The 13,401-nt window shown below is 45.8% G+C and overlaps 1 protein-coding gene across 1 annotated transcript; it reads right to left on the reverse strand.

Moving 5' to 3' along the window:
• Window positions 1-2,259: 2,259 nt before the first annotated feature.
• On the reverse strand, window positions 2,260-10,405 carry LOC136521370 (uncharacterized). Its single transcript, XM_066515105.1, has 4 exons — window positions 9,326-10,405; window positions 7,767-8,067; window positions 7,048-7,657; window positions 2,260-2,468 (listed from the first exon to the last, which is right to left on the reverse strand). Exons 1-3 carry the CDS (start codon window positions 10,229-10,231, stop codon window positions 7,521-7,523), a joined length of 1,344 nt encoding a protein of 447 aa, XP_066371202.1. The 5' UTR covers window positions 10,232-10,405; the 3' UTR covers window positions 2,260-2,468; window positions 7,048-7,520.
• Window positions 10,406-13,401: the final 2,996 nt, after the last annotated feature.

A 13,401-nucleotide genomic window follows, 5' to 3' on the forward strand; every position in this document is an offset into this window, starting at 1 on the left:
GTAACTCTTAATTTGGTAGAGATTTGACACGCACATGATCTGGCTTTCAATCACAAAGACCTAAACCGTGTAACTGGCTTGTTGACCTTGCCACGAAGACTAATCCCTACTCGCAAATCAGAACACAAGAAAGACAAGATAGACACAACTCAAATTGTAGAAGAATGATTAAGGTCACAAGTTAGGCTTCCGGAGATTAAATTATCGTGCTCAAACTCTTAATTGGCCCTTCTTGAGGAGTGAAGTGAATGATGTCCTCAATTCCTCGTCAACTACCACACATCTTCTTTTGTCTCCCAATATGTCATTCCTTGCTCACTCTTCTCACAAACGCAGGTGGCAACACATAGACTCACGGTAGGCTCGAACGACAAACATAGACCCATGGCAGGAGTACGATAGTTTGTATCCTCATCTCGATTTTCTTGGGTGGCAAATGTAGACCCATGGCAGGACCGGGTGGGGAAACATAGACCCTTGGCAAGAGACTATGGCTCTCGCTCCACCTTTCTTAATATCTCAAGTTACAATAGGTGCACACACTAGACACCCCTTTAACCTGAGTCCATTTTTCGTGGGGGAATAGTCCTTTATTGCACCTAGTATTTTATTATAGACCTTATCGATTTAATCAAAATAAAAAGGTTGGGCCAAACCCAATTAAATCCAACAAAGATATATTTTCTTTGACATGGTGGGTCCATGTGACCGCACAATAAATTGTACATCTTGTTAGCACACGAACATATTTACTACTTCCTTCCTTCCAAATTATGAAACATCTTGGCATTTCTAGATACATAACTTTTGCTATGCAGTTAGATATATACACTATGTCTAGGTATATAGTAAAAGAATGTATCTAGAAAAGCTAAAACGTCTTATAACTTGGAATGTACGAGGTAGTTATTACTCCCTTCATCACATGAAAGATCCAATTCTAGCTTTCTAGCAAGTCAATCTATCTCAGCTTTGATATATCCAAAAGATAACAATAGTAATGATATTAAATATTATAATTAGATTCACATTAAATAATTTTCATATAATATTAATTTAGAGTCCTAAATGTTAATAGAGTTTTCTATAAACTTAGTCTAACTAACTCAATTTCAGTCTAGAATTGTATATTTTTAGACAGAGATAGTATTTATAAAAGACAAAAGAGAAACACAAGAGACTATCAAATCTTGAACTAATTTTATAACTCATGAAGATTAAAATGTTGAGAAATCGGTTCTTGTAATACACACACAGAAACACAGTATAAACAAAGAGAGAACACATAGGTATATGAAGGGGACGGGAGCTCTTTATTTCATTCACTGGTTTCAGTTACTTTGGTACTCTTATTTATAGAGTCGGTGGGCAGGTAGCGCTGCCCATCAGATTCTCCCGTTAATCACCCTCCCATGTGGGTCATTACACATCTCATTACATATCCCCCATTCTTTTTTGTCCTTTTGTGATTAGCACCCACGTGTTCCAACAGTAACACCCACATATTGAGGTTTTCACAAGAAAAAAAATCCAAGGATCTTTAACTTTACAATGTAAAATTCTCACTACGAGTCTATAACATGTTGTTGGCTTACAACACGAGATTGTAAAAACATGCGATACCGGTATACCACGCTGTATGACGTAAACGGAACCTATGCACGCCCACTAACGAGACTGTACAACACACATCTACAAGGGTTGTTGACACGGGCAATCACAGATTCATAGATCAAAATTTGCACACATCATACAAAATCGCTATCATACACAGGCGTTGAGGCGTACATGCTCAACGCTCCCGTGCCAGCAGCCCAGTTCACGCGAAAAAGCCAAAACGTCTTATAATGTAGAATGAATGGAGTAGTTATTACTCCCTCCATCACATGAAAGGTCCAATTCTAGCTTTCTAGCAAGTCAATCTATCTCAACTTTGATATATATCCAAAAGGTAGCACTAATAATGGTATTAAATAATTATAATTAGACTTACACTGAATATATTTTCATAGAATATTAATTTCGAGTCCTAAATGTTAATAGTGTTTTCTGTAAACTTAGTCTAACTATCTCAATTTCAGTCTAGAATTGTATATTTTTTAGACATAGATGGTATCTATAAAAGACAAAAGAGAAACACAAGAGACTATCGAACTAATTTTATAACTCTCGAAGATTAAAATGTTGAGAAATTGGTTCTTGTAATGCACATACAGAAACACGGAGACACAATATATATAAACACGGAGAGAACACAGATGTATGAAGGAGATGAGAGCTCTTTATTTCACTGGTTTCCAGTTACTATGGTACATAGGAGACGACAGATCTCCTATTTACAAAGCCGGTGGGCAGGCCACGCGGCCCATCGGATTCTCCCGTTAATCACCCTCCCACGTGGGTCATTATGCATCCCCATGTTTTTTTATCGTTTTGTGATTAGAACCCACGTGTTTCAACAGTGATACCTGTAACACCCTAGGTGTTTAGGCTTCCACTAAATTGCATGTCATTTCATAAACATGTGCATTATCTATGTCATTATCATTGAAACATACATATGCAACATTTTAAATTGTATGTGTTTCATGCTTGATTGCTTAGAGTGGTAGTAGTGAAACATGTGAATGTAACATGAAACTCTCATACTTGGAAACATGGCAATATGGTAGTAATGTGGCAATTATAAAATGACAACAAGGTCTTGAAACATGTGAAACATTGCATTGCAACATATGAATGAATTGCTTGTTTTACTTTCTTTATCACATGTGATCATTAGAAGTGGTATAACAATTTTGTAAAGTGGTTGATCATGGTCTATTACACCTTAACTATACTTAGGTTACTTGTTGGGACATTGTTCATGTAGATCAAAATGACCAAAATGCCCTCAAGTGCAAGTTTGACTTGAATTGACCCTTGGAGTGTCATTGTTTGACTGTTTAAAAAAATCCAACTTAGAGACTTTACATGGCTGTGCACTCTTTACAAAAGTTGTAGCAAATTTATCTAGGAACAAAAGTTGTTTTATGATCAACTCATGAAAATGACTAGAACATGCTCAAAAAGGACCCACAAGTCAGCATTGATGGTGGATTTAACATTTGAAAATTTTTCTAAGTATTGGGACTGCTTTCCAGTTTCATGAAGACGACTTTGGAACCTTGTAGATGGAAATCCATGGTGAATTAGCTTGAGCTTATGTTGAGCCATTTGGAGTACTCACTTAGCTCTATCATGTAGTCCAACTAGATTAGAGTTTGGCCGAGCCGATTAGGAGTTAATCAATGACAAAGTAACGCTGTCAGGCTCGGATTTGAAACTCTGAATCAGAGCTACAGTGCCCGACCGGCAACAGAGCCTTCGCGCCGCGCGTCGCCGGCCGCCTGACCGGCCAGGCCACGTCGGGCCTGAGCTCGGCTTTTGAAGCCTCAGCACTCCACCGAGAGCCCCCCTGTGCCATAGTTCATTTCTTCGTTTCCTTCCTTCTCCTCCTCTCGCCACAGCAGTCGCAGCGGGCCATCGTCGTCGTCACCGGCTCCGCCGTGCTCGCGCCTGCTCGCCGTGGCACCACCATCAGCTAGCTCCCGTCCTAAGCTCCGCTGAGATCTCCTCTACCTTCTCCACCCCACCGTGGGTCCGATTGCATCTTAGTAAGGGCACATTGGCCACTTCCGCCAGCACCGCCATGTTCGCGACCTCACCGGAGCTGAGGCCGCCATGGTCGGGGTAGCTAGGACCCGTATCGTCCTCGTTTCTTGTTTCATTAAGTTTCCCCGCATGCCCTAGGAGCTCGTGCCGTGCTCGGTTGAACCAGCCGTGGCCGGAGCCGGCCGGCGCACCGTCATGTTGCGCCACCGAGCCACCATGGCCGGCGATGAACCATTTCTAGTGCACCTCTACCCTAACCATGAACCTCTATCAATGCGGGATGGTGTGGTGAACACCAAGGTGGGGTTAGTTTTGCCGGCAGCTTCGCCGTCGGTGAGCTATCGCCGTCTCACCGTCGACCCTCGCCGTGCTCTATTTTTGTGTCAATGATGTGTGGGCCCTTCTGTTCTGTGGGTCCCGTGTATCAGTGACAGTGAAGAAAGAAGCTAGTTCATTTTTTTCAGTTTTGGATCCAGTTTTGTAAATTTGATAACTCAAGTTTGGTAGATCCAAATGTTATGGTTCCAATTTTGTTGAGTTCCTGGTCATGTCTAGTATTTAACAAAAATATTATATGAGCATATGTTTTAGAAATTTTTGATGAATTAAATAGGACTTTGAAATGTGTTTTTAGATGCATGCAAACTTGTTTGAATTTTATCTTGAGTTTCTGTGGTCCAAAAATTATGAAATTTTGTGGGTAGTCTATTATTGCTTAGTAGAAGCTCTGGTTAAAATTTCAGAGCTAGTGCATGTGTAGTTTTTGAGTTATAGAATTTCCTTTTATTAATGGATGGATCTTGTATGAATTTTCATAATTTTTCTATAGATCCAGTAAAGGTAAAATTTGGTGAGTGCTATTATTATGCTTGAATGATACTAGGAAAAATGTGAAATCTGTTGCTTGACACTTTTCATTAGGGTTTCCTAATTATGCTAAAAATAGGCATGCCACCTGTTATTTTGGATACAGCAAGTTCTACTTGCCCAATGGCTTTGAAATTTTTATGGTAGTCTATGTGCAGCATAAGATAGCTACTGTAATTTTTGTAGATTTTTATGAATAGTTTTACTATATATTGCTTAAATCACCTAATTAACTAAATAAATTGGAAAAGGATATTAAATAATTTATTTAGAAGTTGGCACTATACTTTCTGATGTTTCTTAGGTATGAAAAACAAGTTGGTAAACTTGGTTTGATCAAATTATGCTTTTGCACAATCATTAAATAATTAAGTTAGTAACCCTGTCATTTCTGGACAGATTTTAAGTTTACTGGAATTCGATTTGGTTAACATAAGAATCATGCTTTGGTGTTTACAAATGTTTTGTAGAGAATTTCATAAGCTTTCCAGAATGTCCTCATACAAGTCATTTGGAGTTGTAGAACTTTGATTGTGATTGAATTAAGGGACTACTTGTATGCATATGAAACTTTAAATGTTAAATTATGTATACCTTTACTATTTCTAAGTTATGGTAATGTTCCTAGGTGTTAGGCCTTTAACCGAAGATGAGCATCTTTATCTTAGGTTATGCAAGTTAGGTAAGTTGATCTTGTTCTTTAAGTTAAGTTAGATACATGCTTAAAGTGATTTGAATAGGGCTAGTCTTACTCGGTAAACGAGTGTCCAGTGATGCTTTCGTAAACACTCACTGTGATTCATTCATCATTGAGCATCATGTCATTTCTTATGCATCCATGATATTTATCTCGTGCATCGGCATGCAATAGGTGTACCGGAAGGAGTAACCCTGCTGGAATTCGAGGAACCGAGCGAGCAGCAGCAGCCGACGACGGAGATTCAGGAGGAGCAGCCTTCAGGAGAAGTGCCAGACGAGGTCACCGTTGAGTGCCCGGACCACCGTCCTTGCAACTTTGTGAAAGGCAAGCCCCGGAGCATATTAAGCCTCCTAATTTCCGAACTGCAGTTACAGTATTATTATTACATATATTGTTGCATTAAGTTTAGGTGTTGGATGCAAACACTTGCTACATTGGTTATCCGATCCTTGTCCAGATATTGATACCCTGAATCCTATGTAGCTCAGGTTCGTGTAGTGCTTAGCCCTGCTTAAACGCGGTAGAAGTCGGGTGATTTCCTATCACCTGCGAGATATAGGAATATACATGTGGCACGGTTGGCTATATTTGCTATCGTGGAAAAGAACCAGTCTTAATTTGAAATGAAGACCGGACGGAGGCTTGCCGGTTTGCAGTGACTCCGTCTGTGTCGATTAAGGACTGAATCTTGGAGCCTTTCCTGTTCATGTTGAACGCATGCCTCTCTCTTAGTTGGCCGGGTCTGGAGACCAACCACGAAGCCGAGTAGCTCACCTTAGGCCGGGAGTCGATAAGTATAAAGTGCGCCTCGGAAGGGAGCCGTAGGCGTGAGTCCAAGGGCAGGTGATTTAAAAGTCCTGGTCGTCCTGGCAGAAGGGTAATCCCTGAGAGTGCTGGCGCTGATCGAACCCGCGAATTTGGTTCCTGAGATGTCCCAAAGGTGACCCATGGCTACCCTTGCTAAGTATGCCAGGGTGAGAGTTAGGAATACCCCCTCAGCTGAGTTGTAATTCGATTCGAGTCGCCGTCTCTCCCGGTTAGTGAGAACTTGACGGGCTTATCTCCAATGTAGATACACTTAATAACATAATGGTTCGGAAATGATGATATGATGATGACAGCCTTATTATACCTGCTATAGTTAATATTGTTTGCTCCTAATAAGTGAGTGCTCTAGTACAGGTGCTAATCTAGTGGACAGGTAAATAATGATAAGCTTGATGCTAAGTTTAACTTGGTTACTATAATCATAAGCTCTTTTATGCAACTGTGTCAAGCTAGCCCACCTAAAAAGCCTTGCATGATCCTTGGTGTCTTTTATTTCTGGTTTTGACGGGTAAGTCTAGCTGAGTACCTTCTCGTACTCAGGGTTTATCTCCCACCTGTTGCAGATGACCAGTTCTACTTTGGTTGCTGCAAGTACTGCCTTCTCCCAGCTGGGGATGAAGACTAGACCGTTGGGCGCGGTCTCTACTAGTTCTCGTACCTGATAATGCTTTTGTGGGACATGACTCAGACTTGGCAATGTAATCGAAAACTATAATGTTTTGTACCAAACTATGTTGCTTCCGCACACTCAAACTTGGTTTGTAATATTCTATTTAAACTCTGATGGATGTAATCCGAATGCTACTTATGAAATGTTGTAACGGATGATGTGTTGTGTTGAATCACTACGATCTTGGTTTGTATGTCGAGAGTTGGTTGAAATCCTTCGTGATTTCCGGACTACCGGGATTATGGGAGCTTAAGTACAGGAATTTGATCGCTTCGGTGATCGTTTTTGTACTTACGTTCTTATGATTTGGTCGGTTCTGTTACAATACCCACATATGAGGTTTCACAACAACAAAAAAAACCCAAGGATCTTTATCTTTACAATGTAAAATTCTCACAAGAAGTCTACAACATGTTGTTGGCTTACAACACGAGATTGTAAAAAACTGCAATACCAGTATACCACGCTGTATGACGCACACGGAACCTATGCACGCCCACTAACGAGACTGTACAACACACATTTACAAGGGCTGTTGACACGGGCAATCACAGATTCACGGATCACAATTTACACACATCATACAAAATCGCTTTCATGCACAGGCGTTGAGCCGTACATGCTCAAGCTCAACGCTCCCGTGCCAGCAGCCCGGTTCACGCGAAAAAGCCTCCTCCTAACCCCCTTCTACGATGACCGAAAGGCAAAGCACATCCAAATCCATCCCCAAAAAAGGCAACCACGACATGCGTCAACTCTCAAAAACGACCACCCGGACGTTGGACACCATTGTCGTCTTCTTCACGAGAAGCCGATGGTCTTACCGAGCAGCCACAGGAACAGCGTCCACTCGAGCATGAAGATCGTGTGCAGGTAAGACCGATCCAGCGTGAACCCGAACACGGTGATCCCGGCTCTGTTGTTCTCCAAGTATGTCACTGCAAGCGATCCAAAACCGCCGAAAATTAATCATGGGATGACAAGAGCAGGGTAAAAGAAAAAAAAAGAATAAACTGTGGAAGGAGGGGGTAGTTGCAAGCTGATTACCTAGTGCCTGCCTCTTTTGGAAGGAGATGACATGCGCGTGCGGCATATGAATCTTGGTGTTCTCCAGGAGATCTTCGTCGCCGGTCTCCTCGCTGTACTCTGTGTCGCTGTCGCTCTCGGGTTCTTGTTCGATCATGGAGTTCTGGTTGGACCCGGGCTCCCCATCCTCGAGGACGGGCTCGATGGTGCAACAGGCGTGCCACTTGGTGGTGTGGCCGGTGAGGGCCTGCGCCTGGTGGGTGATCTTGGCAGCGCTGCTCAGGATTATGATGAGCCCGGACATGAGCACAACTGAACATAGCTGAAAAATGTGAACAAAACAAACTATTAAGATATCCCCAGTCGTCAGTCAGGAAGAAAAAGAAAGAAAGCGATCGAAACACTGAATCGTTGTTAGGATTTTGAAATTGTCGTTGGAACAAATACGCGAGCTTGTGGGTACCATAATCGCAGTCTGACTCTGAAACAAATTGTTCTTTTAGTAGTACAGGCTGCAATATTTGTCGAGTGTGCAATATTTATCAGCCAAATAAGCCCAAACGAACAGGACGCTACTCTTTAACCATAGCATGTTCAAAATGCTTCTAACTGGAGTACGTAGTTGTTAAGCATTCATCTACTCTTTAACCATGGCATGTTCAAAATGCTTCTAACTGGAGTACGTAGTTGTTAAGCATCCTCTTTCAGATGAAGTGTCGTCTCGTACGTGTAAACTGCAATCTACGTTGACTCACATTTGTAGTAATGCAAAAAATAGCTGAAGTAAAGTTGCAACATAAATTTGGAATTTAGCTGTTCTGCTTGTGATGCGGAGTACTAAACTAGTACAATTATCATTGTCCTTAGCACCGCCTTGGCATAGTGGTTTTACTGGTTTACCTCCAGAATTGAAACAACCTGTTCGTTTGGCTGTGGCTTGTCGTAAACGATCGTAAATTTCCAATTGGAACAGTATTTTTCTCTCCCACAAACCAGCCAGCAGTACTTCTTTACGAACCAGCAACGATACGAACCAGTCAACCGAACAGGCTGAAAGAAATAGATGTGCAGTAGGACATCTTTTGAGAATCAAGATCCAGCAGCAGACAGATCATAGCTAGTTGGGCGTGTATCACATCACGCCTCAGGTTTGCTGTTTCTGACACCGCGCTAATCACTATTGCTAACTAACTAGCTATTGGGTCACAACACAATACAATCATCCACAATTCCCAGTCCAATTCAGCGTTCAGACAACCTGTTGTGTTTTCCCCATTTGATTAGGCCTGATTCTTGATCCCTCCACGTAGGCAATCCATCAGCCATCTCAACGATTCTATTATATTGTCCCAGTTGCGCTTTTTTTTTTTTTAAAGACGTGACACAACGGGAATTATTGATTCCGTCAAAATTAAGAAAGCAGACACTGTAAAGTTCTCTCTCTCCTTAGTCCTTAATCAGGTTTGCCGTAGGAAACATAAGCGAATGAATTTGGGGATTCAAAAATTGTGCCAAAGCGCTGTTCATAAAAATTTGAACACGAAATCGAGCAATTAATAAGCAGTAGTAAGACTACTCACTGCGAGCTCGCCGGTGTTGAGGAGGTCGTCGACAGAGTCGCGTCGCGTGGTGAGGAGCACGGAGGCGAACTGGCTGGCGGTGGCGATGAGCAGAGCGGCGACGATGAACTTGCGGAAGCGATGGCTGATGACCTTGAGCTGCTTGCGGATGTCGAGGTGCTCTCTGAGCACGGTATCCACCCCGGCGCGGCCCTCCTCGACCTCCTCGAGCAGCGAGCCGGCGAAGTCCTCGAGCCTGAGCCCCTGGAGGTGGCAGATGAGGCGGAAGAGGACGCAGGTGAGGAGGTAGACAGCGCTGCGGTACATCCAGGAGGCCATCTCGAGGGAGCATGCGAGCACGTCGCTGAGGACGTCGTTTGTGAAGAAGGGCACGCGGTCGGCGGAGGTGGCGTACCACCAGGCCTTGTAGGCGGCCTCGGCGGCGAAGCAGGGCGCGACGAGCGAGGCGAGGAGTCGGAAGGAGAAGGCGAGGCGCGCCGTGTAGTTGAGCCGGACGCGGTCGCTCTTGCCCCGGAGCTTGTCGAGGTGGAGCAGGCGGCGGAGCCCCACGCGGCGGAAGGAGGAGGAGAGGCAGAGGAACCCGGCCCCCGAGGCCGCCGAGAGCGAGAGCTGCACGACCGCAGAGAAGGGCCGGCGCGACGCGCGGAAGGCGAGGAGGAAGTGCGCCGCGGCCGGGACGAGGATGGAGAGGACGAGGAAGAGGAGCCAGGATAGCGCGGCCTGCGCCGGGCCCGAGTGGTCCATGCACACCCACCGCAGGCAGGAGCGGAACCACTGCAGCTCGTCGTCGGCGCGCGACGCGCACCGCTCGAGCAGCACCCCGCGCTTCAGCGCCCGCGGGAGGAGTGGCTCCGCCTCTGACGACGCCGCCGACGCCGCGGCGGACGCGCTCAGCCGCCGCCCCATTGGGACTAAGAGGGAGGCGATCGGTCGGTCGATCGAGTCGAGCGGTTCGATTGCGCAGCTTGAGTTGTCGGTCGGCCGCGCTCTCTCGTTTGCTTGGGCGGGCAGGCAGCGTGGCGTGGGTGGTGGTGGCGGGGTACAGGTGGAGGTGGAATGGAATCCGAGCGGGAGGAGGGAGGCGTGGGGTTATATTATATAAATAAATGGTGGCTGACTGGCTGGCCGTGATTGTGAACGGGGTTGCGTGCGCTCGCGACCTACTTTGTGGGACCGCTTGCAGTGCAGATGCGTGGCGGGGGGACACAGGACGGCGGCGGATGCCATGGGAGTATCGGAGTTGGATGCTTCTTGCTTCCATCAGCAGAGCAGAGCAGACGGCTGGAGGTCGACCTGTGTTTGACGTACAGCTAAAACACGGCGGCACCTGGATCTCGGCTGTCTGGCATTGCAGCGTATATATCCAGTTGGCTTATTGTTAACTCGTTTTCAGATTAGTGTATATAAGCGGGGTCATCATAGGTTATGCTAGCTTGCCCACTTGCATTCTGCGTCATCAGTTCGGACTCGCAGGAGTATAACATGGGTCATATCATATCATATCCTTCGGGTGCACGTACCTGGAGACTGTACTTGGTTGTCATACAGTACCTGCTCTGTTCCATTGTCATACAGTAGAGTCTTCAGTTGAGCTGCCAGGTCTTGTGTATGATCGAAGACTGCAGTCGGAGATGCCATCACAAACCTAATCGTGAACCGAGATAATTTCTCAGTGACTGAACAACAAAAACTACTGCCCCGCGATGCATGCCAAGGGAGCCCGAGCGCGACGCTCCCGGTCAGCTTTGGCCAGTTCGCTTCTCATATAGTCCGTTTTTTTCAGCTCGATTTTTCAACTGGAATATTGTTTTTCTCTCACAATAAATCAGTCGGAATAGTGTTTCGGCTTTTTTCAGCGAAGCGCCCGGGCTTTCGTCGCAGCACCTGTGGAGTGCGGGCACAGGCAGCAGCAGCCATGACAGGCAGGCCAGCCGCTTTCGTTCCCGGCCCCGGGTCACCGGGCATCCCCCGATGTTGACACACTTCCTGCGGGGGTCATTTGTGGCCAAGTGTTAGAGAAGCGCAGCGACGTATCAGACCCGGACAGGGCGGAGCGCGGGCGCGGGGCTATGGAGACCGATCGCGCACGCCTCCTCTGCTCTCCCGCGCGCGTCGCGCGCAGGCGGTCGTCGCGCTCAGGCGGTCGTCGCGGCAAAGGCATCGCGAGGCCGAGGCTCCGCTGCCTTTCAGTTTCAGTTTCAGCCTGCCTGCCGCCTGTGCACCGGCCCTACCGTCTGTCCGTGTCGACGCTTGCCAGTGCCAAGGGGAACTTGGCCGCGTCTGTTCGTGCAGGACGGAACCCAGCTGGTTTTTTTTTTCCTTCCTCTCCCCGGACCCTCCTCGGATGCTGATGCGTTTTTGAACTGGTTGGGTGTGGGCCTTCGAATGATCTGATGAAAGGCTTGCGTGGGCGAGATGGTATTGCTATGCTGTACTGCTTACTGATTCTGCGACCAGGACTCGGCAGGCGTAGAGTGGTGTGATGATAACCTTGTGCAGTTGTGCGATTATGGAACTTCTTTCGTTTTCAGGTGTATGTATCCAGAAGAATCCAGCGAAAGAGGGCGTTTAGAAAAAGAAAAAAAAGGGGGAAAATCGGTGATCCTGAGTTCGTGAGACTATGTCAACAATATCACCCGAAATACAACACCCATTCCATATTTAGGTAATGCTAGAGGTAAATGATTCAATACTTTTTTTTTGTTTTCTCCAACGACAAGACCTAAAAGAGAACATTTTCTGTAATTGAGTTTCCAGCAGAGAGGATACTCATATTTAGATGGTGTCTCTGCTGTAACCCAAATATGTCTCGCGTATAGGTACTTTGTTGTAGGCTGATATAGTATCATTCGAGACCCATTTTCTATTTGGATGTCCAAATTAGTCATCCATCGGAGACGGTCTGAGTACAGAAGTTTATAAGGTGGTGTTTGGTTGCCCCTCCTAAATTTTAGTCGCTGTCCCATCGAATGTTTGGACATATGTATGGAGTATTAAATATAAACTAATTACGAAATTAATTGCATAGTTTACTAGATGAATCTTTTAAGCCTAATTAGTCAATGATTGGATAATGTGGTGCTACAGTAAACATGTGCTAATGACGAATTAATTAGGCTTAAAAAATTCATCTCGTGAAGTAATGACGAATTATATAATTTATTTTTTTATTAGTATTCGAACACCCCATACAACATTCTCCCGACATATCTCTTTAATTTTAGTCTCCACGTCCAAACACCATCTAAGTTGTGCTGACTGCTGAGTCCGATCAGTAGTGCTGCGTGGCACAGACTATCTGCAGTCTAGTACTCTAGTACTACTCATCATCACCGAATACAACGATTTTGGCCGATGATCGCAGAGGCTCGTGGTATGCAACGTGATTACGTGAGAGATCAGATACCACTCGAAACTACCGACCAACAACGAGAAAAAAGTAATGATTTTCTTGAAGGCGCCTCCCGCACGACGGTGCGCCGAAGAACACGGCCAACCAAGGCCCTGTGATCGATCGCAACCATCATGTGCTGTGTGATCCAGACAGCACGGGGGGATCTATGATACCCCGTATCTCACTTGCCTCGCCCCGTCGCCCCCGCGCTAATCAGGAGCCCGCGGCACAGGGTTCTCGACGCGGCGCGACGTCTCGTCACGCGCCGCGGTTCGTCCAGGTAGGCAGAGGCGCCGCGCGCGCGCGCGTCCGGATTCTCTGGGTCGGTGGAGGTGTCGTTTTGCCGGTGGCCTCATGCTTCGGGTTCTCCCGCGCTCTGAAGTTGACGGCTCGGCAAAAGGGACACGACGCCGCGTGCCGAGTCACGCATACTACGCCGCAGTGCCGCACCCGTAAAGAAATCGCAAAGCCGTTTTTTTTAAAAAAAATTCCCTCTTCATTTGTGTTCGTGCAGTCGGTGCTGTGTCCCAATTTGACAGCTACACCGTCATTAATTGATTGATTGATGAAACATGGGAGCCAGGTCAGGTCAGACCAGGTGTTTTTATTTCTCGTTGGTTGGCTTATCAGGCTTGTCGCCCGTATTGTTATTGTATATACGTGACCAGATACAGACAGTACT

Source organism: Miscanthus floridulus, chromosome 18 (assembly GCF_019320115.1).
Source record: "Miscanthus floridulus cultivar M001 chromosome 18, ASM1932011v1, whole genome shotgun sequence".
Lineage (NCBI taxonomy): Eukaryota > Viridiplantae > Streptophyta > Magnoliopsida > Poales > Poaceae > Miscanthus > Miscanthus floridulus.

Coding starts and splice junctions, on each gene's coding strand:
- LOC136521370 (XM_066515105.1), bottom strand. CDS start 10,231: ATGGGGCGGCGGCTGAGCGCGTCCGCCGCGGCGTCGGCGGCGTCGTCA. Junction 8,068..9,325: donor TCAACACCGGCGAGCTCGCA/GTGAGTAGTCTT, acceptor CACATTTTTCAG/CTATGTTCAGTTGTGCTCAT. Junction 7,658..7,766: donor CCAAAAGAGGCAGGCACTAG/GTAATCAGCTTG, acceptor GATCGCTTGCAG/TGACATACTTGGAGAACAAC.